General features: G+C 36.2%; 1 protein-coding gene across 2 annotated transcripts in view; it reads left to right on the plus strand.

Annotated features, from left to right (window-relative positions):
- Positions 1-21,261, plus strand: part of STX8 (syntaxin 8) — a 279,491-nt gene that overhangs the window by 244,359 nt on the left and 13,871 nt on the right. Inside the window, exon 8 of one of the 2 annotated variants that reach the window (XM_069073085.1) lies at positions 20,076-20,146. The exons of the other annotated variant lie outside the window; for it this stretch is intronic. Within the exon in view, the coding sequence (XP_068929186.1) occupies positions 20,076-20,146 (71 nt within the window). The remainder of the gene's footprint in view (positions 1-20,075; positions 20,147-21,261) is intronic. 2 annotated transcript variants of the gene reach the window in all.

The raw sequence follows: 21,261 nt of genomic DNA on the forward strand, positions 1-21,261 counted from the left end.
AGTTGAGTATTCCCTTTATTTTTAAAGTCTTAAAATTATATTATTAATCAGAAGTGAAATTATATTGTATTCCATTCAGGGAAGTTTGATGTACATTGTCTTCTCAATCAAAATCAAGGGTTTTTCTTTTGAAGCTGAGAGCCAGTAATTACCATATTGGAAAAAAAAGTATTTTGCTAAAGTGCATCTAAAGTATTATCTCAGGAGAGAAAATTATGCTTAGGAATATTGAAACCTTCTCTATTCTAAGGCACTCTACTAATACCTGTTTATATCCAAACCAAAATATTTATCTGTTAGATTTTATGCTTGATATGCTTGGAAGGGGCTCCAGGGAAATACTTGATCAAATTGAGGAGTTGCTTTAAAAAAAAAAACCCTGATAAATTTATAATATGTTCATTTCTGAAAAAAAAAATGAAAGTTTGCTAATAAGTAAATTTTTACAACACATTTTCCTGAAAAAGGTGAAATCCAGTATTTACAAAATACAAATACAAATAAGAACACCCACATAAGTAATCAACATTTCTGTATATTACTAATAAATCCCAGCAGCAAGAGGTAGAAAGAGGAATTCCATTTAAAATAACTGTACACAATATGAAATATTTGGGAGTCTGCTTGTCAGGACAAACCCAGGTACACAATTACAAAACACTTTTCACACAAATAAAGTCAGATCTAAATAATTGGAGAATATCAGTTGCTCATGGCTAGGCCAAGGTAATAGGCAATTTTACCTAAATTAATTTACTTTTTCTGAGCCATACTAATTAAACAACCAAAAAATTATTTTATAGAGCTAGAAAAAATGACAATTCATCTGAAAGAACAAGCAGTCAAGACTATCAAGGAAATTCATGATTAAAAAATACAAAGGAAGGTGACCCAATCATACTAGACCTAAAACTACATTATAAAACATCAATCATCAAAACTATTTGGTACTAAGAAATATAGCGGTGGATCAGTGGAATAGGTTAGGTACACAAGACACAGTAGTCAGTGACTATAGTAATATACTCTTTGATAAACCCAACTCACTATTTGACAAAAACTTCTGGGAAAACTGGAAATATGGTATGGCAGAGCCCAGGCATAGACCCACATCTTACACCATATACGAAGATAAGGTCAAAATGGGTATGTGATTTAGACATAAAAGGTTAAATTATAAACAGGAGAGCAAGGAATAGTTTACCTGTCAGATCTATGGAGAAGGGAAGAATTTATGACCAAAGAAGAGAAAGAGAACATTATGAAATGGAAAATGGATAATTTTGATTACATTAAATTAAAAGGTTTTTGTACAAACAAAGCCAATGCAATCATGATGAGAAGGAAAACAGAAAGCTGGGAAACAATTTTTACTGCCAGTGTTTCTGATAAAGGCCTCATTTCTAAAGTATGTAGAGAATTGAGTCAAATTTATAAGAATACAAGTCATTCCCCAATTGATAAATGGTCAAAGGATATAAATAGGCAATTTTCAGAGGAAGAAATTAAAGCTATCTCAAATAATATGAAAAAATGCTCTAAATCACTATTGATTAGAGAAATGCAAATTAGAACAACTCTGAGGTACCACCTCATACCTATCAGCTTGGCTAATATGACAAAAGAGGAGCATTAAAAATGCTGAAGAAGACATGGGAAAATTGGAACATTATTGTTGGTGGAGTTGTGAACTAATCCAGACATTCTGAAGATCAATTAGGAACTATGCCCAAAGAGATCATAAAAAAGGGGAAAGGACCTACATGTACAAAAATATTTATAGCAGCTCTTTTTATGGTAGCAAAGAAGTGGAAATTGAGGGGATACCCATCAGTTGGGGAATGACTGAACAAGTTGTGGTAATATGAATGTAATGGAATAGTATTGTGCTATAAGAAATGATGAGCAGGCAGATTTCAGAAACACCTGGAAAGACTTACACGAAGTCTGAGTGAAGTGAGTAGAGCCAGGAGAACATTGTACACAGTAACAGTAACATTGTGTGATGCCGGCCTTTGATAGACTTAGCTCTTCTCAGCAATACAATGATTAAGTTTCCAAAAGTCTCATGATTGAAAATGCTATCCACATCCAGAGAAATAACTATGGAGTCTGAATCCAGATTGAGGCACACTATTTCTCTTTTTTTTCTTTTTCATGGTTTTCCCCTTTTGTTCTGATTCTTCTTTCACAACATGACTAATGTAGAAATATATCTAATATGATTGTACACGTATGGCCTATATCAGATTGTGTGCCATCTTGGGGAGAGGAGAGGGGAGGAAAAGAGGGTGAAAAAAATTGGGAACTCAAAATCTTACAAAAGTGAATGTTGAGGGAAAAATAAAAATATGTCTATGTATACATGTGCACAAGAACCATTCCACCAATCAGTAAATGGTCAAAAAAATATTAATAGGCACTTCTCAAAGGAAGAAATCCAACCTTTCAACAACCATACAAAAAACTTCTCCAAGTCACTAATAATAAGGAAATCTAAAATAAAACTATGAGAATATCACCTCACACCTGTTAGATAGGCAAAGATAATAAAAATGGAAAATCGCAATTGTCAAAGAGACTGTGAGTAGATAGAAGACTCATCTTCTTGCATTCAAATCTGACCTCAGACACTTGTCAGTGGTGTGACCCTGAGCAAGTCATTTAACCCTATGTGAACCTATAAGGAACCCTCAGTTCCTCATCTGTACAATGAGCTGGAGAAGGAAATGGCAAACCGCTCCAATATCTTTGCCAAGAAGGCCCCAAATGAAGTCACAAAGAGTTGAACATAATATTTATAACAGCACTTTTTTTGCAGTAGTGAAAAATAGGAAATAAAGTAGGTGTCCATCATTTGGGGAATGACTGAATACATATGATGGCTTCTGATTGTGCTATGAAAAATGATGAAAGGGTTGGATTCAGAGAAACATGAGAAGACATATAAATTGATGCAGAGTGAAAGAGCAGAACTAGAGAATTATGTATGCACCACTGTAAGAGAAAACTGCTTTAAAAGATTTAAGAATTCTGGTCAATGCATTGACCAGTTATCACTCTAAAAGAATGATTATGAAACAAGTCTTCTACATCTTGGCAGAGAAGTGATAGATTTATAGGTGAAGAATGAGACTTAGTTAAAAAAATTATTACTTTCATCTTTCCTCTGTCATTTTTTAACTATCATTATTCTCCCTCACCTCCTCTGCCACGATCTCCCTGTTGAATAAAAGAAAACCAATGTAACAGATATGAATAGTCAAGCAAAATAAGTTCTCACATTAGCCATGGTCAAAATGTATATCTTATTCTGTACATTGACTATCACCTATTAATCAGGATATGAGTAGCCTACTTCATCCTTGATCATCTGGAATTGAAGTTGATCATTGTGAGTTCTTAGGACTTTCAAAGTTGTTTTCCATTACAGTGTTACTGTTACCATAAAAATTGTTCTCTGGGTTCTGTTCATTATTCTGCATCTTTTATATACCAGTCTTTCCAGATTGCCCTGAAATCATCCCTTTTGTTATTTCTGACTCAGTAGTATTCCATTACATTCATATGCCATATATTTTTTCCAACCATTCCCCATTGATGGAAATCTACTTAGTTTCTAATTCTTAGCTAAAACAAAAAGCTGCTATTAATTTACACACACACACACACACATGTTTAGGAGGGGGGAAGGTAATGCAGTTGGGGTTGTGACTTGCCCAAAGTCACATGGCTAGTTTTTGTGTTAAGTGTCTGAGGCCGGATTTGAACTCAGATCCTCCTGACTTCAGGGCTTGTGCTCTGTTCATTGTGCCACCTAGCCGCCCGCGCTATTAGTATTTTTGTACATATGGGGGACATATACTTTTTTTTTTTTAAGCAATTGGGGTTAGGTAACTTGCCCAAGATTACATGGCCAATTTGTGTGTGTGTGGGTGTGGGTGTGGGTGTTAAGTATCTGAGGCTGGAACCGATCCTGGGTCCTCCCGACTCCAGGGCTGGCGCTCTTACTCACTGCGCCACCTAAACGCCCTGGGGACATATGCTTTAGACCTATCCAACACGCATCTTTTTTTTTCTTGATTATAAATGGTGTCCCAAAAATCTTAGTACACTTTAAAAGTCTTAAACTCAGTTGAAGTAAAGAATTAAGGGACAGTAGAGTAAAAAGAAAATGATATAAAAAAGAAAAAAGTGTCAGCAAAGCATTTTTTGAATATTCAGAAAATAACTAAAAGATGTTTTCGAGAAATTAGAGTCAGAACATTATTGATACCCCCACATTAAATTTAATACATATTTTTTAAACCCTCAAGCTGTATGCAAGAGATTATGGTTTTATATGCAATCTTCTTTTTATGACCTTTTAAAAATTTAAAATGTTCACTTTTTATGATTTTCTAATTTATAATAAAATTAAATAAAAACAAGAAGTTTCCCAGCCAGACTGAAGGGGTTAAAGGCAGACACTTTTAATTTTTTACTTATTTATTTTTTGTTTTCAACATTCACTTTTGTAAGATTTTGAGTTTTAAAATTTCCCCCTCCTTTCCCTTCCCCTTTCCCTTCCCCAAGACAGCATGTAATCTGATATAGGTTATACATGTATAATCATATTAAACATATTTCCACATTAGTCATATTGTGAAAGAAGAATCAGAATCAAAGGGAAAAACCACAAGAAAGAAAAAAGAGAGAAAATAGTATGTTTCTCTCTGCATTCAGACTCCTTTGTTCTTTCTCGATGTGGATAGCATTTTCTGTCTTTTTGGAATTATCTTAGATCATTGCATTGCTGAGAAGAACTAAGTCTCTCAAAGCTGGTCATTCCACAGTGTTGCTGTTACTGTGTACCATGTTCTCCTGGTTCTGTTCATTTCACTCAGCATCGGTTCATGTAAACCCTTTCCAGGTTTTTCTGAAATCTGACAAGCAGACACTTTTTTACATTTTTCTAATCAGAAATGGTTAAGAAATTAAAGGATCTCAATAACAATTTACCAGTAAGACCTGGAATAAAAAGATGGATGAGATTACCTTAATAGGGTGAAAAGGGTCTGGACATCTCTTCTCAGATATGTATAGTTATACTGGTTGATCTCCCAATTATGTACCTTTAGAAATACCTCTAGAACTAGAAATTATGTACCTTTAGAAATTTTATTACACTAAAGATCATCAGACAGATCATGAAATCATTAGCCACAGTGACAAAACATTTTAGAACACAGAATGCCAGAGATATAAAAGACTTGAGAATTCAAATACAAACTCCCCAGGTTACAGGTGAAGGAACTGAAACTTACAAGGGGAAGTGACTTGAATTTTTAATGGCAGTCAGGGCTCACATTCAGGTATCTTAACTCATAGTCCAGAGTCCGTTCTATTTCAGTGCAATTTTTAAAAGTTTGTTTCAGATGAGTAAAGTAAAAAAGAGACTTAGAAAAAAAACACTATTTTATTCAAACTTTAAAGTAGGTACAAAGCACAAAGCTTTAGGGGCTCATAAGACATGACAGGTAGTTTTTTAAAAATAAAGTTTTGTTAGAAATAAAAAAAAAACCTAGAGATAGCTCTGAAAAATGGGACAATTGTAAAGTACTTGTTAAAGTAATCAGTGATAATAATATACATCTCAAGTTGCCTTTGAACCTCTTAACTAGAAGAATAAAAGAATAATGAATTTAGATGAAAATTGCAATTTGATAGGAGTAGAAAGCTTCAGAAATTCTTGAAAAATGACAAGTAAATGGGATAAGAATAGTTCTTAATTAAATGAACCCACCAAATAAAAGGAACTGATTTTACATAATGCTCAAATGTAATCCTGATAATTTGTTATACTTTTAGTATTTCAAAAACTGGTCTAAAACTCAAAATGATTTTTTCTAAACCAGTAAAGTTCAAGTTAGAGCCAAATCTAGGAATTTTTTCATCATAGGTCAAGAGACAAGAAAGGCAATCTTTGTTTAGGTGGTGGGGAATTGGAGAGACAGAGTTCCTAGGATATTGATACATGAGAGGGGAGAAGAGCTCATCCCTGGTGGTAGCTTTTAATCTACTCCAACAAAGGATTATTATGTAATTATTTTATATAAGCAACTCTATTAAATGGTAGGCATAAAAAAGACAAAAAAATGTTCTCTGTGCTCAAGGAATTTACATACATGTAGTCTTATTCAGTATGAAAATAAATATACCTGTGCTAATAAGAGAAGGAATAAAGCACTAATAATTAGGGGGATCTGGAAGGGCTTACTGAAGGAGGTGATAAGCTGAGCTTTGATGGAATTTAAGAAAACTAAGAGGTTAAAGTGAGGAGGGAGTGCTTTCTAGATATGAAGAACAACTTGTGAAAAGGCATCGATGTGGAAAGTGAAACCTTGAACTCAGGAAACAGCAAGTAGTTGAGTTGGGTCGAAATGTAGTATATATGTGAAGGAGAGTTATGTTAACTGAAAGGCCAGAGCCAAAATGTGAATGGTTTTAAATGTTAAGTTGAGGATTTTGTTTTTTTTTCTTCTAGAAGCAATGCAAAGCTTCTGAAGGTAGAATAGTCAGATTAATGATTTAGAAAGATTATTTTGGTAGCAGTGTGAAGTATGTATTAGAGGCAGGAAAGACTAGAAAGTAGGAGTCAAATTAGGAGGCTATTTTAATATCTCAGGTGGAAAGTGATAAGGACCTGAACATGAGTGGTAGCCATGCAAATAGAGAGAAAGTAAAGGATTTTCTTTTTGAAGGGCAATTGAGGTTAAGTGACTTGCCCAAGGTCACATGGCTAGTTTTGTGTGTCTGTGTGTGTGTGTGTGTGAAGTGTCTGAGGCCGGATTTGAACTCTGGTCCTCCTGACTCTAGGGTTAGTGCTCCATTCACTGTGTCACCTAGCTGCCCCTAGTTTTTTTTTTTTTAATGGAAATAGAACTGATAAAACATAGCCACAGGTTGAATATAGGAGGATGAGGGAGAGGGAAGAGTCAAGGATATTGCTAGTGTTGTAAATTTAGGGGTCTGGAAGGATAGTGACAAATATCAAGAGTTTTAAGAATTTTTTTGTCTTTAGTGGGGTGATTTGAGAATAGAGAGGTAGATAATATGTTCTGTTTTAGATAGGTTGAGTTTGAAATGCTTAAGAAAAGGAGGTATAGGGGTGGCTAGGTGGCACAGTGAATAGAGCACCATCCCTGGAGTCAAGAGGACCTGAGTTCAAATTCGGCATCAGACACTTAACACTTACTAGCCATTGAACCCCAATTATCCTGCCTTCCTCCCTCCAAAAAAAAAGGAGGTATATACAAGAGGTATTGCAAAGATAATGTTGCAAATGAAATTTAACAAAATAGTAAAGTGAGGCAGTTTTCCAAGCAAGATATCATTTATTAACAGGAACATATAACCCATAATAAAGCATGGGTCTAATGGTCCTGCCTCTGACCAAAAGACCAGAGCGGGCTAAAAGACCCTGAATTGAAGACACAATACATTTTTATAAGCATAGAACAAAGAACAGAACAAAAGACATGTAATTGGCCAGCATTACAAAGGTGAGAGATTATGATTGGTTACATCAAAGAAAGCTGACATAGTGCCCAGGTAGAATGATGACCACCTCTCTCTATCTCTAAGAAATGTTTTTGTGAATATTATAGGTCCTAGTTGAATCCTGAGCTTACTGATAAGGGCAGACTTACTGACTACTGGGGAATTAGATAAGATCACCTTAATTGTTAAAAATGGGACAAGGTGAGGTAGTTCTAGCTTTTTAAGGATATCCCACAAGCCTTGAAGGAAATGCTGAGATAATGTTTTATGAGCATATTGAGAACAGATTTTCTTTAACTGGCAATTATTGTGGAAAAATTTTACCCTGGTATCTAACTTCAGAGAGGGGTAGGCTGAACTTTAGTACACATAAGCTTCTCTCAGGGACAGAGAAGAGGCCCAGGCTTTTTATATAAAATACAGAATATGGTTAAAGAATAAAATCACAGGGGGTGGCTAGGTGACGCAGTGAATAGAGCACCTGCCCTGGAGTCAGGAGAACCTGAGTTCAAATCAGGCCTCAGACACTTAACACCCCCTCCCCCCACACACACACACAAAAACTACCCATGTGACCTTGGGCAAGTCACTTAACCCCAAATGCCCTACCTTCCCCCCTCAAAAAAAAAATAATAAAATCACAGAGTAAAATAAAATTAAAAAAAAAGAGGATCAAGAATTAATTCCCTCAGTAACATTGATAAACTTTGGCAACAGATTGAAGATGAAGTGGTTGAGAGTCAAGAATTGAAGATTATACCTAAGTTGTGAGCCTGGGTGACTAGGAGGATGTTGATGCCTTTGACAATAATAAGGAAATTTGGAAAGGGGAATGGGGTTGGGAAAAGGCAATGAGTTCTGTTCTGGATATGTTAAATTTAAGATGTCTGTGGGACATCAAGTTCAAGATGTTCAATAGGAAGTTGTATATGCAAGATTGGAGTTCAGCATAGAATCATAAATTATGGAATCCATAGGAGCTGATGAGATCACCAGGTGAACTAACATGGAGAAAGAGGAAAAGGAGGCCCAGAACAGAACTTTATATATAGGACAACAACTGTTAGAGACATGACTTGAATGAATGAAGATCCAGCAAACGAGACTGAGGAGTGGTCAGATAGGTGAGAGGACAACCTGTAAAAAGTGGTATCCTGAAAACCTAGAAAGAAGAAAATATCAAAGAGAGTGAGAAGAAAGGAACCGAAGACATGCCCTATTATAGAGGGACTTCTCAGGGTGTTTGGCCATAAAAAGGAGGAAAAATATGGGATGAGAACTACCAAGAATGGACAGATCAAATGATGGGGTTTTTTTGAGGATGGAGGAGACGTACACATGTTTGTTATGTGATGCAAAATTAATCTGCAAAAATTAAGAACACTTCTGTGTAGAAATGAGAAAAAACAGAGAAGGAAATAAAAGAAAGGGGATTCTATTTCAAAATAACTACAAGATGTATAAAATGTCAATAAGTTATTTTCCAAAATACATTCAAGAGTTGTATAAATTCAATTTCAAAACTCCTAAAACAAATAATGACATAACAAGTTGAATGTATATTAATCACTCTTCACTAAAGTGTATTATGTTGTAGTATGTATATTAATATAATATATAATCATATTATATTACTTTGATAAAAATTATGATACATAAATTTCACATTAGCCCTATACCGATGAAACTACAAAGGGGTACTTTAAAGGGCTGACAAAGTAATTGCAAAATTCATTTGAAAGAACAGAAATGCTAGAATACTAAGAAAAAGGCAATAATTTAAGAGGAATGTACATCTAAATCTCAACGAAGAGCGAACAACCACTTGAAAGGTATGGAGTGTCATGTGTGAATAAGTTAGTGTGACTGGACTGTACAGTATGTGGAAGGGAGTAATGTATAAAAAACCTGGAAAAATAGGAAGGGGCAAAAGGAGCTGCTATAAACATTTTTGTACATGTGGATCTTTTCCTCTTTTTTTACTCTTTTGGGGGTGGGTGGGTATAGGCATAGTAGTGGTAAGCTGGGTCAGAAGGTATGTGCATTTTAGTGACTTTTGAGTCAGCATACCAAATTTCTTTCCAGAATACTTAGACCAGTTCACAGCTCGACCTACAGTGGACAGGTGTGCCTGTTTTCCTTCATTTCTTTCTAATATTTGTCATCTTTGCCATTTGTTTGAAATGGAACCTAATAGTTGCTTTAATTTGTGTTTCAGTAAATATTAGACATTTGGAACATTTTTTTCATACAATGTTTATATCTTGAATTTCTTTAGTTGTTGTTGAGTTGCTTTTTAGTTGTGTCTGACTATTCATGAACCCATTTGGGCTTTTCTTAGCAAAGATACTGGAGTGGCCATTTTCTTCTCTAGTTCATTTTAAAAGCTGAGGCAAACAGCATTAAATGATTTGCCTGGAATCTCACAACTAGAAAGTCTCTGAGGCCAAATTTGAACTCAGATCTTCTTGACTCCAGGCCCAGTGGCTCTCCCCCTCCCCCCAACTGCTCTATATTTATTTTTTATTTGGAGGGGGGAAGGCAGGGAAATTGGGGTTAAGCCCAAGGTCACACAGCTAGTAAGTGTTAAGTATCTGAGGCTGCATTTGAACTCAGGTCCTCCTGACTCCAGGGCTGGTGCTCTATTCACTGCGCCACCTAGCTGCCCCTGCCCCATATTTCTTAAGTTTGAAAACTGCCTGTTCATATCGTTTAGCCACTTATCTATTGGTGTATGACTCTTAGTTTTATTAATTTGAATCATTTCCTTATATATCCTAGAAATGAAACAGTTATTGAGACATGCTGCAAATATCTTTTCCCAGTTATTTGCTTCCTTTGGAATTGCAACTACATTAGACAAAGAGTATGGAAATTTTTGTCACTTTTTTCATGTGATACCAAATTATTTTCCAAAATGATTGAATTAGTTCACTACCCCCACTAACAGTGTATCCACATATCTCTCTTCACATAGTTCCTCTAACAGTGACTATCTCCAACTTTTGTCATCTTTAACAATGTGCTACAAAAAAGATGAAACCTTGGAGTAAAACCTTACTGTTTATATTAGAGATTTGGGCAGTTTTTCATGATTGTTAATGGTTTACAGTTCTTTTGAGAGAGGTATGTTCATGTACTTTGGCCATGTATTTATTAGCATCTTGGGCTTATGTATTTAAGTTAATGTCCTGTTTGTCTTGTACATCAGACCTTTATCATAGAAACCTGGTGCAATTTGCCCCCCTCCCCCATTCAATAGTTTCCCTTCTTATTCTTATCCAAATACATTGATTTTGTTTATGCAGAAATTTTTCAATTAATATGTAATCAAAACTTCCCTTTTTTTGAGAAAAGGTAATATAATATTGTAGGTTAGAATATTGTATTCTGAATCACTAAGACCTAGGTTTGAATCCAACCTCTTATTTTTGCTCACTGTTTAACTCCAGGCAAATCTTTATCCTTTCTGATTGCATCTGTAAAATAAAGGGGTTAGACTAGATGGCCTCTAAGTCATGCTCCAGTTCTAAATATATGATCCTTTTACCTTCCATATTACATCATCTCCCCTCACACATTCTTTGTTCTGACCAAATTGATCTTCTTGCTGTTTCCTGCTTATCTTTGAACAAGATATTCCTCATGACCTTCCTTTCCTTTTTTTTCCTTCCCTTTCCTTTTTTCATCTTCACCCCTTGGAATCCATACCTTGCTTCATGGCTCAGCTCAAGTGCCACTATATGAGATATTTCTGATCTCCCCAGATTTTAGGGTACCCCTAGTCAGTCTGCCAAATGACTTTGTGTTTATCTCTCTATGCAGCTATTTCTCTTCTCCTCCTGGATATAAGCTTAAGATGAGGGGCTGTTTCATTTTTTTTGTCTTTGCATCCACAGTCCTTAACACAGATGCTTAAATAGTGTTTGGCAAACAACTGAAAGTCTCTTTTTTTGTTTGTTTAAGAATTTTTTCCTTAAGTGAAAATCTGCTCTCTTACTCAACGATCATGACAGTCCAAAAAAGCTCTTAAGGATGAGAGGGGAATGCTTGTTCCTCATCCTTCTTGAACTCTCTGCAACCTTTAACATTGTCAGCTACCCTTTTTTCCATGATGCTCACTTTTCTCTAGCTTTTCAAGACATTTTTCTTTCCTCCTACTTATCTAAGCACTCCTTTTCCTTCTCATTTACTGGATATGCCTGAATTTGAATCGCAAAATATAACAGACTCTCCATATATAAGACAGAAGCAAAACATTTATTCAGACACCAGAAACCTGAATCTCAAAACCAGAAAGTCAAATCCCAGTGCCAGAAAGTCATATCCATCTTAGCAACAAAGAAGTTAATAAACCTTATCACCACAGAGAGCAACACCATACCTTTAGCCTTCCCACAAACAAACACTCACAAGCCTCACTGTCTCCTTGCCTACATCCTCTCTCTCCCACCATGCTAACTTCTCTGGCTCCTAATTTCTTGCTCCATTTGTTCAGAAAACTTCTCCCACCACAAACTCCATGTGATTACAATTGACCTATTAGGGGAAAATCTTCACAGCAGGGAAGATCTTCAGATTCCTTTAGGCCTATTAAGGGGCAGGGAAGATCTTCAAATTACCATTACAGGTGTGCCCCTAAGCTCTGCCTTGTGCTTTCTCCTCTTCTCCCTCTATAATGTTTTACTTGGTCATTTAATTAGCTCTTATGGTCTCATTTACCATCTCTATGCAGATGACTCTCAGCTCTACTTGTTTAGCCTTAATTTTTCCCTTTACCTCCAATATTACATCTCTATCTTTTAGACATCTCAGACTAGATGTCCAATAGACATCTTAAAATTAAAATGTCCCAAAATGAATCCATTATCTTTTTGCCCAAATCCTTCCTTCTTTCTAACTTTGCTGTTATTGTTGAGAGTACCCCAGTCCTCCCCATCACGCAGGCTTACAACCTAGGTTTTATTCTCTACTCTTGACTCTGCGCCTCCCCTCCCCCCCCGCCCCCCACCCATACAATTAGTTCACAAGTCATGCTGTTTCTATACGTCATCTTCTTCTCTTAAACTGCAGCTGTCCTGGTATAGACCCATATCATCTCATGCATAAACTATTCCTTTAACTAATGCTTATTTTTTAGACCATAGCTAACAGAAGTGACTCCATCTTTGACCACTAATTGATCAACCCTTTTACTGGAAAGTTACTGTGTACCCAGTACCTGGTTTAGTCAGATTTATTTAGGCAAGAAATGCAAGGCTCTCCCCATCATAGTCAAGTTAGCAAACTTTTATAATCACAATGTAGTTGAGGGGAGGGACACTCACTGATTAACTCTCCTGAAGTCCTTCTCTCACTTGTTCCCTGTGCATCTTTGCAGCAACAGCAATCAGATATAAGGGCAGCCCCCTAGATTTCTGGGCTTTAGACTATTTTGTTCATCTCATTGAATGTCTGTGCTACATAGCTTGAGCTTGTCTTTTGGATTGATGGAGTGGGAAACTTTAAGCTTCCATGTCTGTGAGTAATAAACCACTTGACTTATTACTTGTGTTCTTTCTTGGCACCTCACCCATAATCTCCTTGCTCCCTTCTAATAATTAAGTGATTTAGCTTTTGCATATTATTCAGCATTAATTTGCATGTCAAATGTATGGAATTAGCCTGATCTCTTTAGTAATTGCCTAGAGGTTTGTTCCTGGGAAGATTAAAAGCTCCAGCTAACTTTTCTTTTTCTTGTAGAAATGGCAGAAATATTGTAAATGAGGAACCCTGTGTGGTTATTCCCAGCTTCCTCAAATATTCCTAATTTTCTCCTGTAAATAATTTTTTTTCTTCAATAGACATTACCCATACTCCCCAACTAATTTTTTCCTCCTTTTCTCAGCCAAACTCCTTGAAAACGCTATGTGTATTCATTTCCTCTACTTCCTCTTTTCTTTAAGTCCCTTCTAAACCCTCAGCCATATGGCTTCAGAATCCAAAATTCATCTGAAACTTCTCTTTACAAAGTTACGAAATGATTTCTTAATTTCAAAGTCTGTTTTCTGTTTCTCCATCTTAATCCTTTTTTGACCTCTCTGTAGCATTTAACACTCTTGAGAAAGTCTTTATGTGTACTTGCTCCTCTGTAGATTTTCTAGGTTTTCTTAGTTTTCCTTCTCCTGTCTGACCATTCTTTAGATTCCTTTGTTGTATCATCATCTATGCCATACCCTCCTACAGTGGGTTAAACTACTGTCCCAAGCCCTTTTTTCTTTCTATGCTTCCTTACTTGGTGATTTTATCTACTCCTATGGGTTTAATTATTATCTCTTTGCAGATGAGAGGGACAGCTAGATGGTGCAGTGGATAGAGCATCATAGGAGGACCTGAGTTTGAATGTGACCTCAGATGCTTACTAGCTGTGTGACCCTACACAAGTCACTTAACCATTTGCCTCAATTCCTCATCTGCAAAATAAACTGAAGGAGATGGCAAAATGCCCCATTATCTTTACCAAGAAAACCTCAAATGGGGTCAGACACAACTGAGAACAATTAAACACTACCAAACCACATGCAGATGAATCCCAGTTCTATACTTAAGCTTTAATCTCTTTTTTGAGCTCCAGTTCCATGTTACCAACTGCTTGTTGGACATTTCAAACTAGATTACAATAGGAATCTTAAACTGAATGACTCTAAAACAAAACTCATTATCTTTCCCTTTAAGCCCTCCCACCTTCCTAACTTTCTTACCTTTGTCAAGAGTACCACCATCCTTGAAGTCATCCAGGTTTGCAATATCATTACCATCCTTACCTCCTTACTCTTAACCCTAGTCAGTTACCAAATCTTATTTAATTACAATATTTCTTCCTTCTGTTTCTTCTTTATTCATAGCTACAACCTTATTTTTAGTTCCTTATCACCTCTCCTCTGAACTATTGACTCCCATCTGGTCTTTTAACCTCAAATCTCTCTTCTGTTCTATTCTCTCTACACAGTTGCCAAAGTGCAAATCAGACTATGTCACTCATCTCCCCTATAGTAAACTCTAATAGTTTCCTATTAATATCAAATATAAACTCTTCTCTCTAAGAGCATTTAAAGCCTTTCCAACCTTATGACATATTGCTTTCCTCCACTTACTTTACATTCCATCCAAACTATGCTTCTTGCCATATCTTCTCCTTTCTCTTGCCCTTTTACTAGATATCCTGAATTCTTGGGTTCTTCCTCTTCACTTGACTTTTAGAATCTCTGGTTTCCTTCATTACTTAGTTCTGGTGTCACTTTCTTTATGAGGCTTTTTTGGTAGCCCAGCTGCTAATACTTCCCTCCCCCAAGTTACTTTGCATCTGTTTTATATGTGCTTTACATATACCTGTGTCTTACCTATGCCCCATTAGAATGGATCTTCTAAAGGGCATGAAGTAGGTCCTTAATCAATGCTTTTTAATTGATTGATGGGGAATAAAATTTTAAAATCTTTCTATATTATTCCATTTGTAACTGAATAGAACATTCTATGATAAAAGTTTCATTTCTCATAAGGTCCTCAAAAACATCTTCTCTCTTTCATCTGTTTTCTCATGACAGGTTAATAATATTGTGTGATTAAAGTTGGAGAACTTTGATAAGTGATTTTTTTTATAGCTACCTGTATAGCTACCTGTAAGATCCTCTCTTTATTGATAAAACTCTCAACTTTGATGACAGTATAGGTAAATAGAATCTGATGTTTTGCCCTTGGGGGCATTCATTGCATTCAGTTCACTCTATTAAAATCTGATGGTAGTCCCTTCCTTGGATCATAGTAATTCTGACAAATTTTCTTAATCAACTTCTAGAAAAATAAGTAGACTCTTTTTTTTTTTTTAACATTATTTCATCTGAGCCCCATAACAACAAGTCTGTGAGGCAGATGCTACAGGTAAAGGTTATGATACCTAGCCAGATTGTACCATTGTAGATTCAAGAAAGGTGGTTTTTTTTTTCCTTTTTTTTTGAAGGGGGAGGGCAGGGTAGTTGGGGTTAAGTGACTTTCCCAAGGTCACACAGCTGGATTTTTGTGTTAAGTGTCTGAGGCCAGATTTGAACTCAGGTCCTCCTGACTCCAGGGCCAGTGCTCTATTCACTGCATCACCTAGCTGCCCCAAGAAATGTTTTGCTGTTTTTGAAAACTGATTTTTGAACCTCTGTCTATCTATGTATTACCCAAAGAACTATTTGGCTCAGAATGACAAACTAACCAATGAGCACATACTACCACCTAGATTTCTTCTCAAGGCTTTTTATCACCTTAGATCATTAGTAATCAGGCAGTAAGAGATGATGGTTTATCTGTCTCATAATTTCATGTAGTTAGGTTAAATAAAAAACTAATAGTGTGGTGAGTCCATTCTGTGTTAGACTATTAAAATTCTAAGGAAAAAGTCTTTTGTCCTGTCAGCTGCAACCTGAGGTGAAAGATACCACCACCCTGGCCTTTCTTATGATGAAGTGGTGACTTCATCGTAAGTATTAACATTTCATTTTCCTAGCATCTATGTGATATTGTAATGATAAAATATAAGTTGTATTTTGGTTACCTTAATTCTACATTCAGTTCTTTAGGAATGAAAAGGAGTACCACAAGTCCTGAATACTGCAAAAGGAGATAAAAAACATAGAGAGGTTATAAAGTATAATGGTTTTATAAGCCTACAAATGTGTGTATCTGCAAAATAAGCAAATAAATAAATAGAAATTTTAGAAAAATCTTACGTATAGCAAACCTGAGCTGGTCTGCTAAAGGCTGGATAAGAGAAAAAATTATCAATGGAGAGAGGATATGTGGTAGTTTTGTAGTTAGGGTGTGGTGAAACAGATCTCTACTCCACATATGTTCAGGTAAATATTTAAGTGATTAAGGAAATAATGACCCTGATTCCCTTCCAAATAGAAAAACTTCAGGTAAGGATATGATACATCAACCTGGGCTTGGGCACCCCTATAAAGAAGCCAGAAGGCTCTTTTGGCATAGACTCTCAATAAATACCTTTAACCCTGAACTGAGTGATGCAGTGTGGGTGCTATGAATGGAGGAAACTAGGCCTACTTTCTTTATCTCTTAAATTATGATTGTTTCATAATCCCCACACTACTTTAGCTGCACTCCCTTGACTTCAGCATCCCTCTAAATGTGGGCAGCAGAAGTAAGGCCCTGCTTGCATTAGTAAAACAGAAAGAATAGAGAGTAAAGAAGGAGAATTGCTATTTTTGTCTCTTCTATACTACATGGGAGGGACTTTTTGTACCAGAAAGAGAGAGAATCATGATGATTTCCTATAACTATTTATTCAACTGCTTTCTGCCAAGGTATTGAGAGTTCTTCCCATGTATCTCATTTATCTTCTGATAACTGTGACGCATATTTGCTAGAAGTGTATAGGAAGTCATAATAATACTTATATAATGGAGGTTCCTGATTTTATGCCATTCTAAACCATGAATTTCATCCCTGGCTTACTTTTCTTAACATAAGTAAATGTCTTGGAGACTAAAATCTCTCAGGAGTTGGTCCCAGCCAAAGGGTGATTTCTTTCCCCTTTTTGTTTTTACATTTGATTTATCACTTAACATTCTAGCCAGGCTCAATGGATGTTCAGAATATTATAAATAATGTGGATTGAAAAGACTGCTGAAATGTTTATTGCATTCTTAGAAAGAGAACCAGTAATGGCATGGAGAAAGAGAAAGGGGCAGTGGTGAGGAGGGGTGTGAGGAGAAAGGGAAGGCAAGTCTAGCCCTTAGGATATTTTAGTATGTCAATAAAAAGACAGTGCTCTTAAAGGAAATAACTTATATTGCATTCCTGCTATCAAGAATGTAGAAGGGCTCCAGGGAGTATAAAGAATATACTTTAAGAATGAAAGGGCCATAAGGAACTAATCATTAGGAATTCTCTCTCCTATTTCTTTGCCCACAAGTTCTGACAGCCATTAGAGGATTGGCTGGCTGCACTTTAAAACTAGCTATTCAGCATACTATCTTTTGGTTTTGTGTGTTGGGATCTTTCCATGAAGATTGACAGCTGAGGAGAACTGAATGCAAGTAGCAGAGCCCATTCTAGTGACTCAGTTGTACCAGTTACTTTGATAATATGAATTTTTAATTATTTCTTAAACTCAGGGAGTGAAATTCCAGTATCTCCTTTGCAGAAGGAGAATAAAGTTCAACTTGACAAACATTTGGAAATTCTGGATAAAAATGTTGGCTCAGCTGTGATGATCACTTATTGTTTCTCACATTCCCATGGCAATGCCTCTAGAAATGAATGGAAGTTTATATTTCATATTGGCATACCTACTTGACATTTTACCACTTTGTAACCTTGTCTAATCAGATTCAAAGCTAAAATCATAACTAGTCCATGTAACCCTAGCAGTCTTCATTTCCTAATAATAACAAATGGAAACAATTATTAGAAAGTGGTGTGTTTTATTATATACAGTTAAAATATATACAGTTGCACAACAAAAAGCAATATGTTTAATTTTAAAAAAGAAAAAGATTGAGAAAATGTTGGCAATAAATTCTTCGGATATATTTCTGACAACTTGGATCAATATAGATCTATATTAATCTATTGGACTGTAATGCTGTACAGTAGAGTAAAGTGGTCAAAGACATGAACTGATAACTTTTGAAAGAGAAAATGAAAATTCTTAAATAACTATTTTAAAAGATGCCCAAATATCTAATAATCAGAGAAATACAATTAATTCCATACTTATTAGAATAGCAAAAACAAGAGAAAAATTATAAATTTCAGTTGTTGCTGGAACTGGAACAGATATTTTAGAGTATATCCTATCGACTTTTAAAGTAGAGGCTCCTTTAATGGAACTTTATCCTAAAAAAATTTTTTTACTTAAATACTGTTGTAAAGATATTGTTCTTATCAGTAGAAAAATAATGAGTTATATGAAAACATTTATTTGTGTTGCCAAAAATTTCAGACAATTTTTGTGATTGAATTGGAATCATAAAATTGATTAAAGAATTGTTGAGTGGGGCAGCTGGGTGGTACAGTGAGTAGAGCGCTGGCCCCAGAGTCAGGAGGACCCAGGATCGGTTCCAGCCTCAGACACTTAACACCCACACAAAAAAACTAGCCGTGTAATCTTAGGCAAGTTACTTAACCCCAACTGCCCTCCAAAAGGAAAAAAAAAAAAGAGTTGTTGAGTACAGTATGATGTTATTAACCTAATGGAATGCTATAGTTAACATAAAAATAAGATATATTATTGCAGATACATATGGAACTCAAGAAGATACAAAGTGAGATCAGCAGATCTGGAAATATATACACACATTGAAAGAAAAAAATAAATAAGGGGCAGGTAGGTGGCACAGTGAATAGAGCACTGGCCCTGGAGTGAGGAGGACCTGAGTTCAAATTTGCCCTCAGACACTTGACATACTAGCTGTGTGACCTTGGACAAGTCACTTCATCCCAATTGCCCTGCTTCCCCCCCTCAAATAAATAAATACATAAACATATAAATAAAGCAATGCCCATATATTAGAACTTCAGACAGGTTTGTAGAGATGCAGAAAATATAGTTATTTTTTGCTTTCTGTTTGTTCTAATACTGAAATAATGTTTATGTAAGATACTATTCCTTATTTTTATATTTATTTGATTATGTGCCATCCTTGATTTTTACTTTTACTAAGGTTATAATAAAATATTTTTATATGAGAGTCATAGTAAGAAATCTACAAAAGTCTGATCACCCCACATTTTACTCCTCATGGTTATTCAGGTTTTGATTACCTTTTATTACAACTATCTGATCATTTTGCATATCAAAGACAATTCGGTTCAGTCATTCAGTTAATAAGCATTTATTGGTGTTCGCAGCCGCTGTAGCTCTCCAGCGCTAGGGCCGCCTCTCGCCCAAGCCGAAAGAGAAGGGGGGTGTATAAGGAGAAGTTTTCAGGAACATGGCTCGTACCAAGCAAACTGCTTGTAAATCCACCAGTGGTAAAGCCCCCAGTTACCAGCTTGCTACAAAAGCCTCTTGCAAGAGTGCGCCCTCTACTGGAGGGGTCAAGAAACCTCATCGCTACAGGCCTGGTACTGTGGCTCTCTGTGAAATCAGATGTTATCAGAAGTCCACCGAACTTCTGATTTGTAAACTTCTCTTCCAGCGTCTGGTGTGTGAAATTGCTAAGGACTTCAAAACAGATCTGTGCTTCCAGAGTGCAGCAATTGGTGCTTTGCAGGAGGCAAGTGAAGCCTATCTAGTTGGCCAGTTTGAGGACACCAACCTACCGCGTTTCCCCGATAATAAGACCTATCCTGAAAATAAGCCCTCCCCTGAAAATAAGCCCTATTGAGATTGCTACTGTAGTGAAGGTGATCCCCTGCTCTACACGCTACATTACGGTACCCTCTGTATGCACCGTCCCCCCCCCCCCGGGTGAAACGCACGCCGCGCTCCAAGTGGCATCCAATCAGAGCTGCAGCAGTGAGCGCGTCATCCTGTTCTTCCCCAGTGATTTGCTTGCTGGTGCCATTGAGAGCAGTGCCACGGAGGAGAGCTGAGGCAGGACAACATAAAAACCCGGTATGTAAGCGGGAGTGAGGGGGCATGATGGAGGATAAAAAGGGCATGATGGAGGAAAAAAGAAGAACTCAGGGGGCATGATGGAGTGAAAAGAAGGACTGATGGTCATAATTTTATTATTCTGTCTGTTTTGACCCCCAGACATGAGTACAAAAAGGAAGAGCTATACTGTTGAGTATAAGAAAGCAATTGTAGAGGAGTCACATGGCATTGCTATCAATGTTCATTAAAATAAGCCCTCCCCTGAAAATAAGCCCTCTGGTGTTTTTCTGTCCAAAAAAAATTATAAGACAGTGTCTTATTATCGGGAAAACACGGTATGTGCTATCCATGCCAAACGTGTCACAATCATGCCAAAAGATATCCAGCTAGCATACTGCATATGTGGAGAGCGTGCTTAAACTCCACTATGATGGGAAACATTCTTCATTCTCAAAATAGAAAAAAATTTCTTCTTCCTATTATTGGTAGTTCTGAATGTTAGATATTTTTTCGCATGGGGTCAAAAGGTACCTAAGCATATGATTGCAAATGGAAAAATAGGGGACAGAATCAGGTATTGGCAAGTTTTTTTCCATTTTCATTTGTGTGTGAATTTTGAATATAAATGCGAGGACATAAAGCATTAATGTGGTCAAAAAAATGTTTCCATGAACAAGTTTCAACAGTTCAACTTTATAACAATTATAAATAAACCTGTTAAATTTTTCTGGACAGTGCCAGCATTTGGATTTTTTTAAAAAGTAAATTTCTTATTGATGGCAACTAAATGGTGTTTGTAGCATTTTTATCATACGGTAGATTCCATCCATTCACTATACTTTTCTAACTGAGTTGTCCTACATGCAAGTACATGTTTTTAATGTTCTCTGTCTTCTGTGCTGTTCCTGTAAGTTTGCTATTAAAATACATTAAACTACAAAAAAAAATACGCATTTATTAAACTGTTACTCTTTTCTAAGCCATGAGTTAAGCACTGGAGGTATATAAATATAAGCAAAAATAAGCTCTGTCCTCATGGAGCTTACAGTCTAAATGTAGGAAGATAGAACATAAAAGGCGAACTGAAAAGTAGGAGGGAAGGGAAGAGGACGAGATAACCATATAGGAGCATA

This window comes from Petaurus breviceps, unplaced genomic scaffold (assembly GCF_028583685.1).
Source record: "Petaurus breviceps papuanus isolate PSGF00001 unplaced genomic scaffold, PetGlider_PUasm1.0 90865, whole genome shotgun sequence".
Taxonomy (NCBI): Eukaryota; Metazoa; Chordata; class Mammalia; order Diprotodontia; family Petauridae; genus Petaurus; species Petaurus breviceps.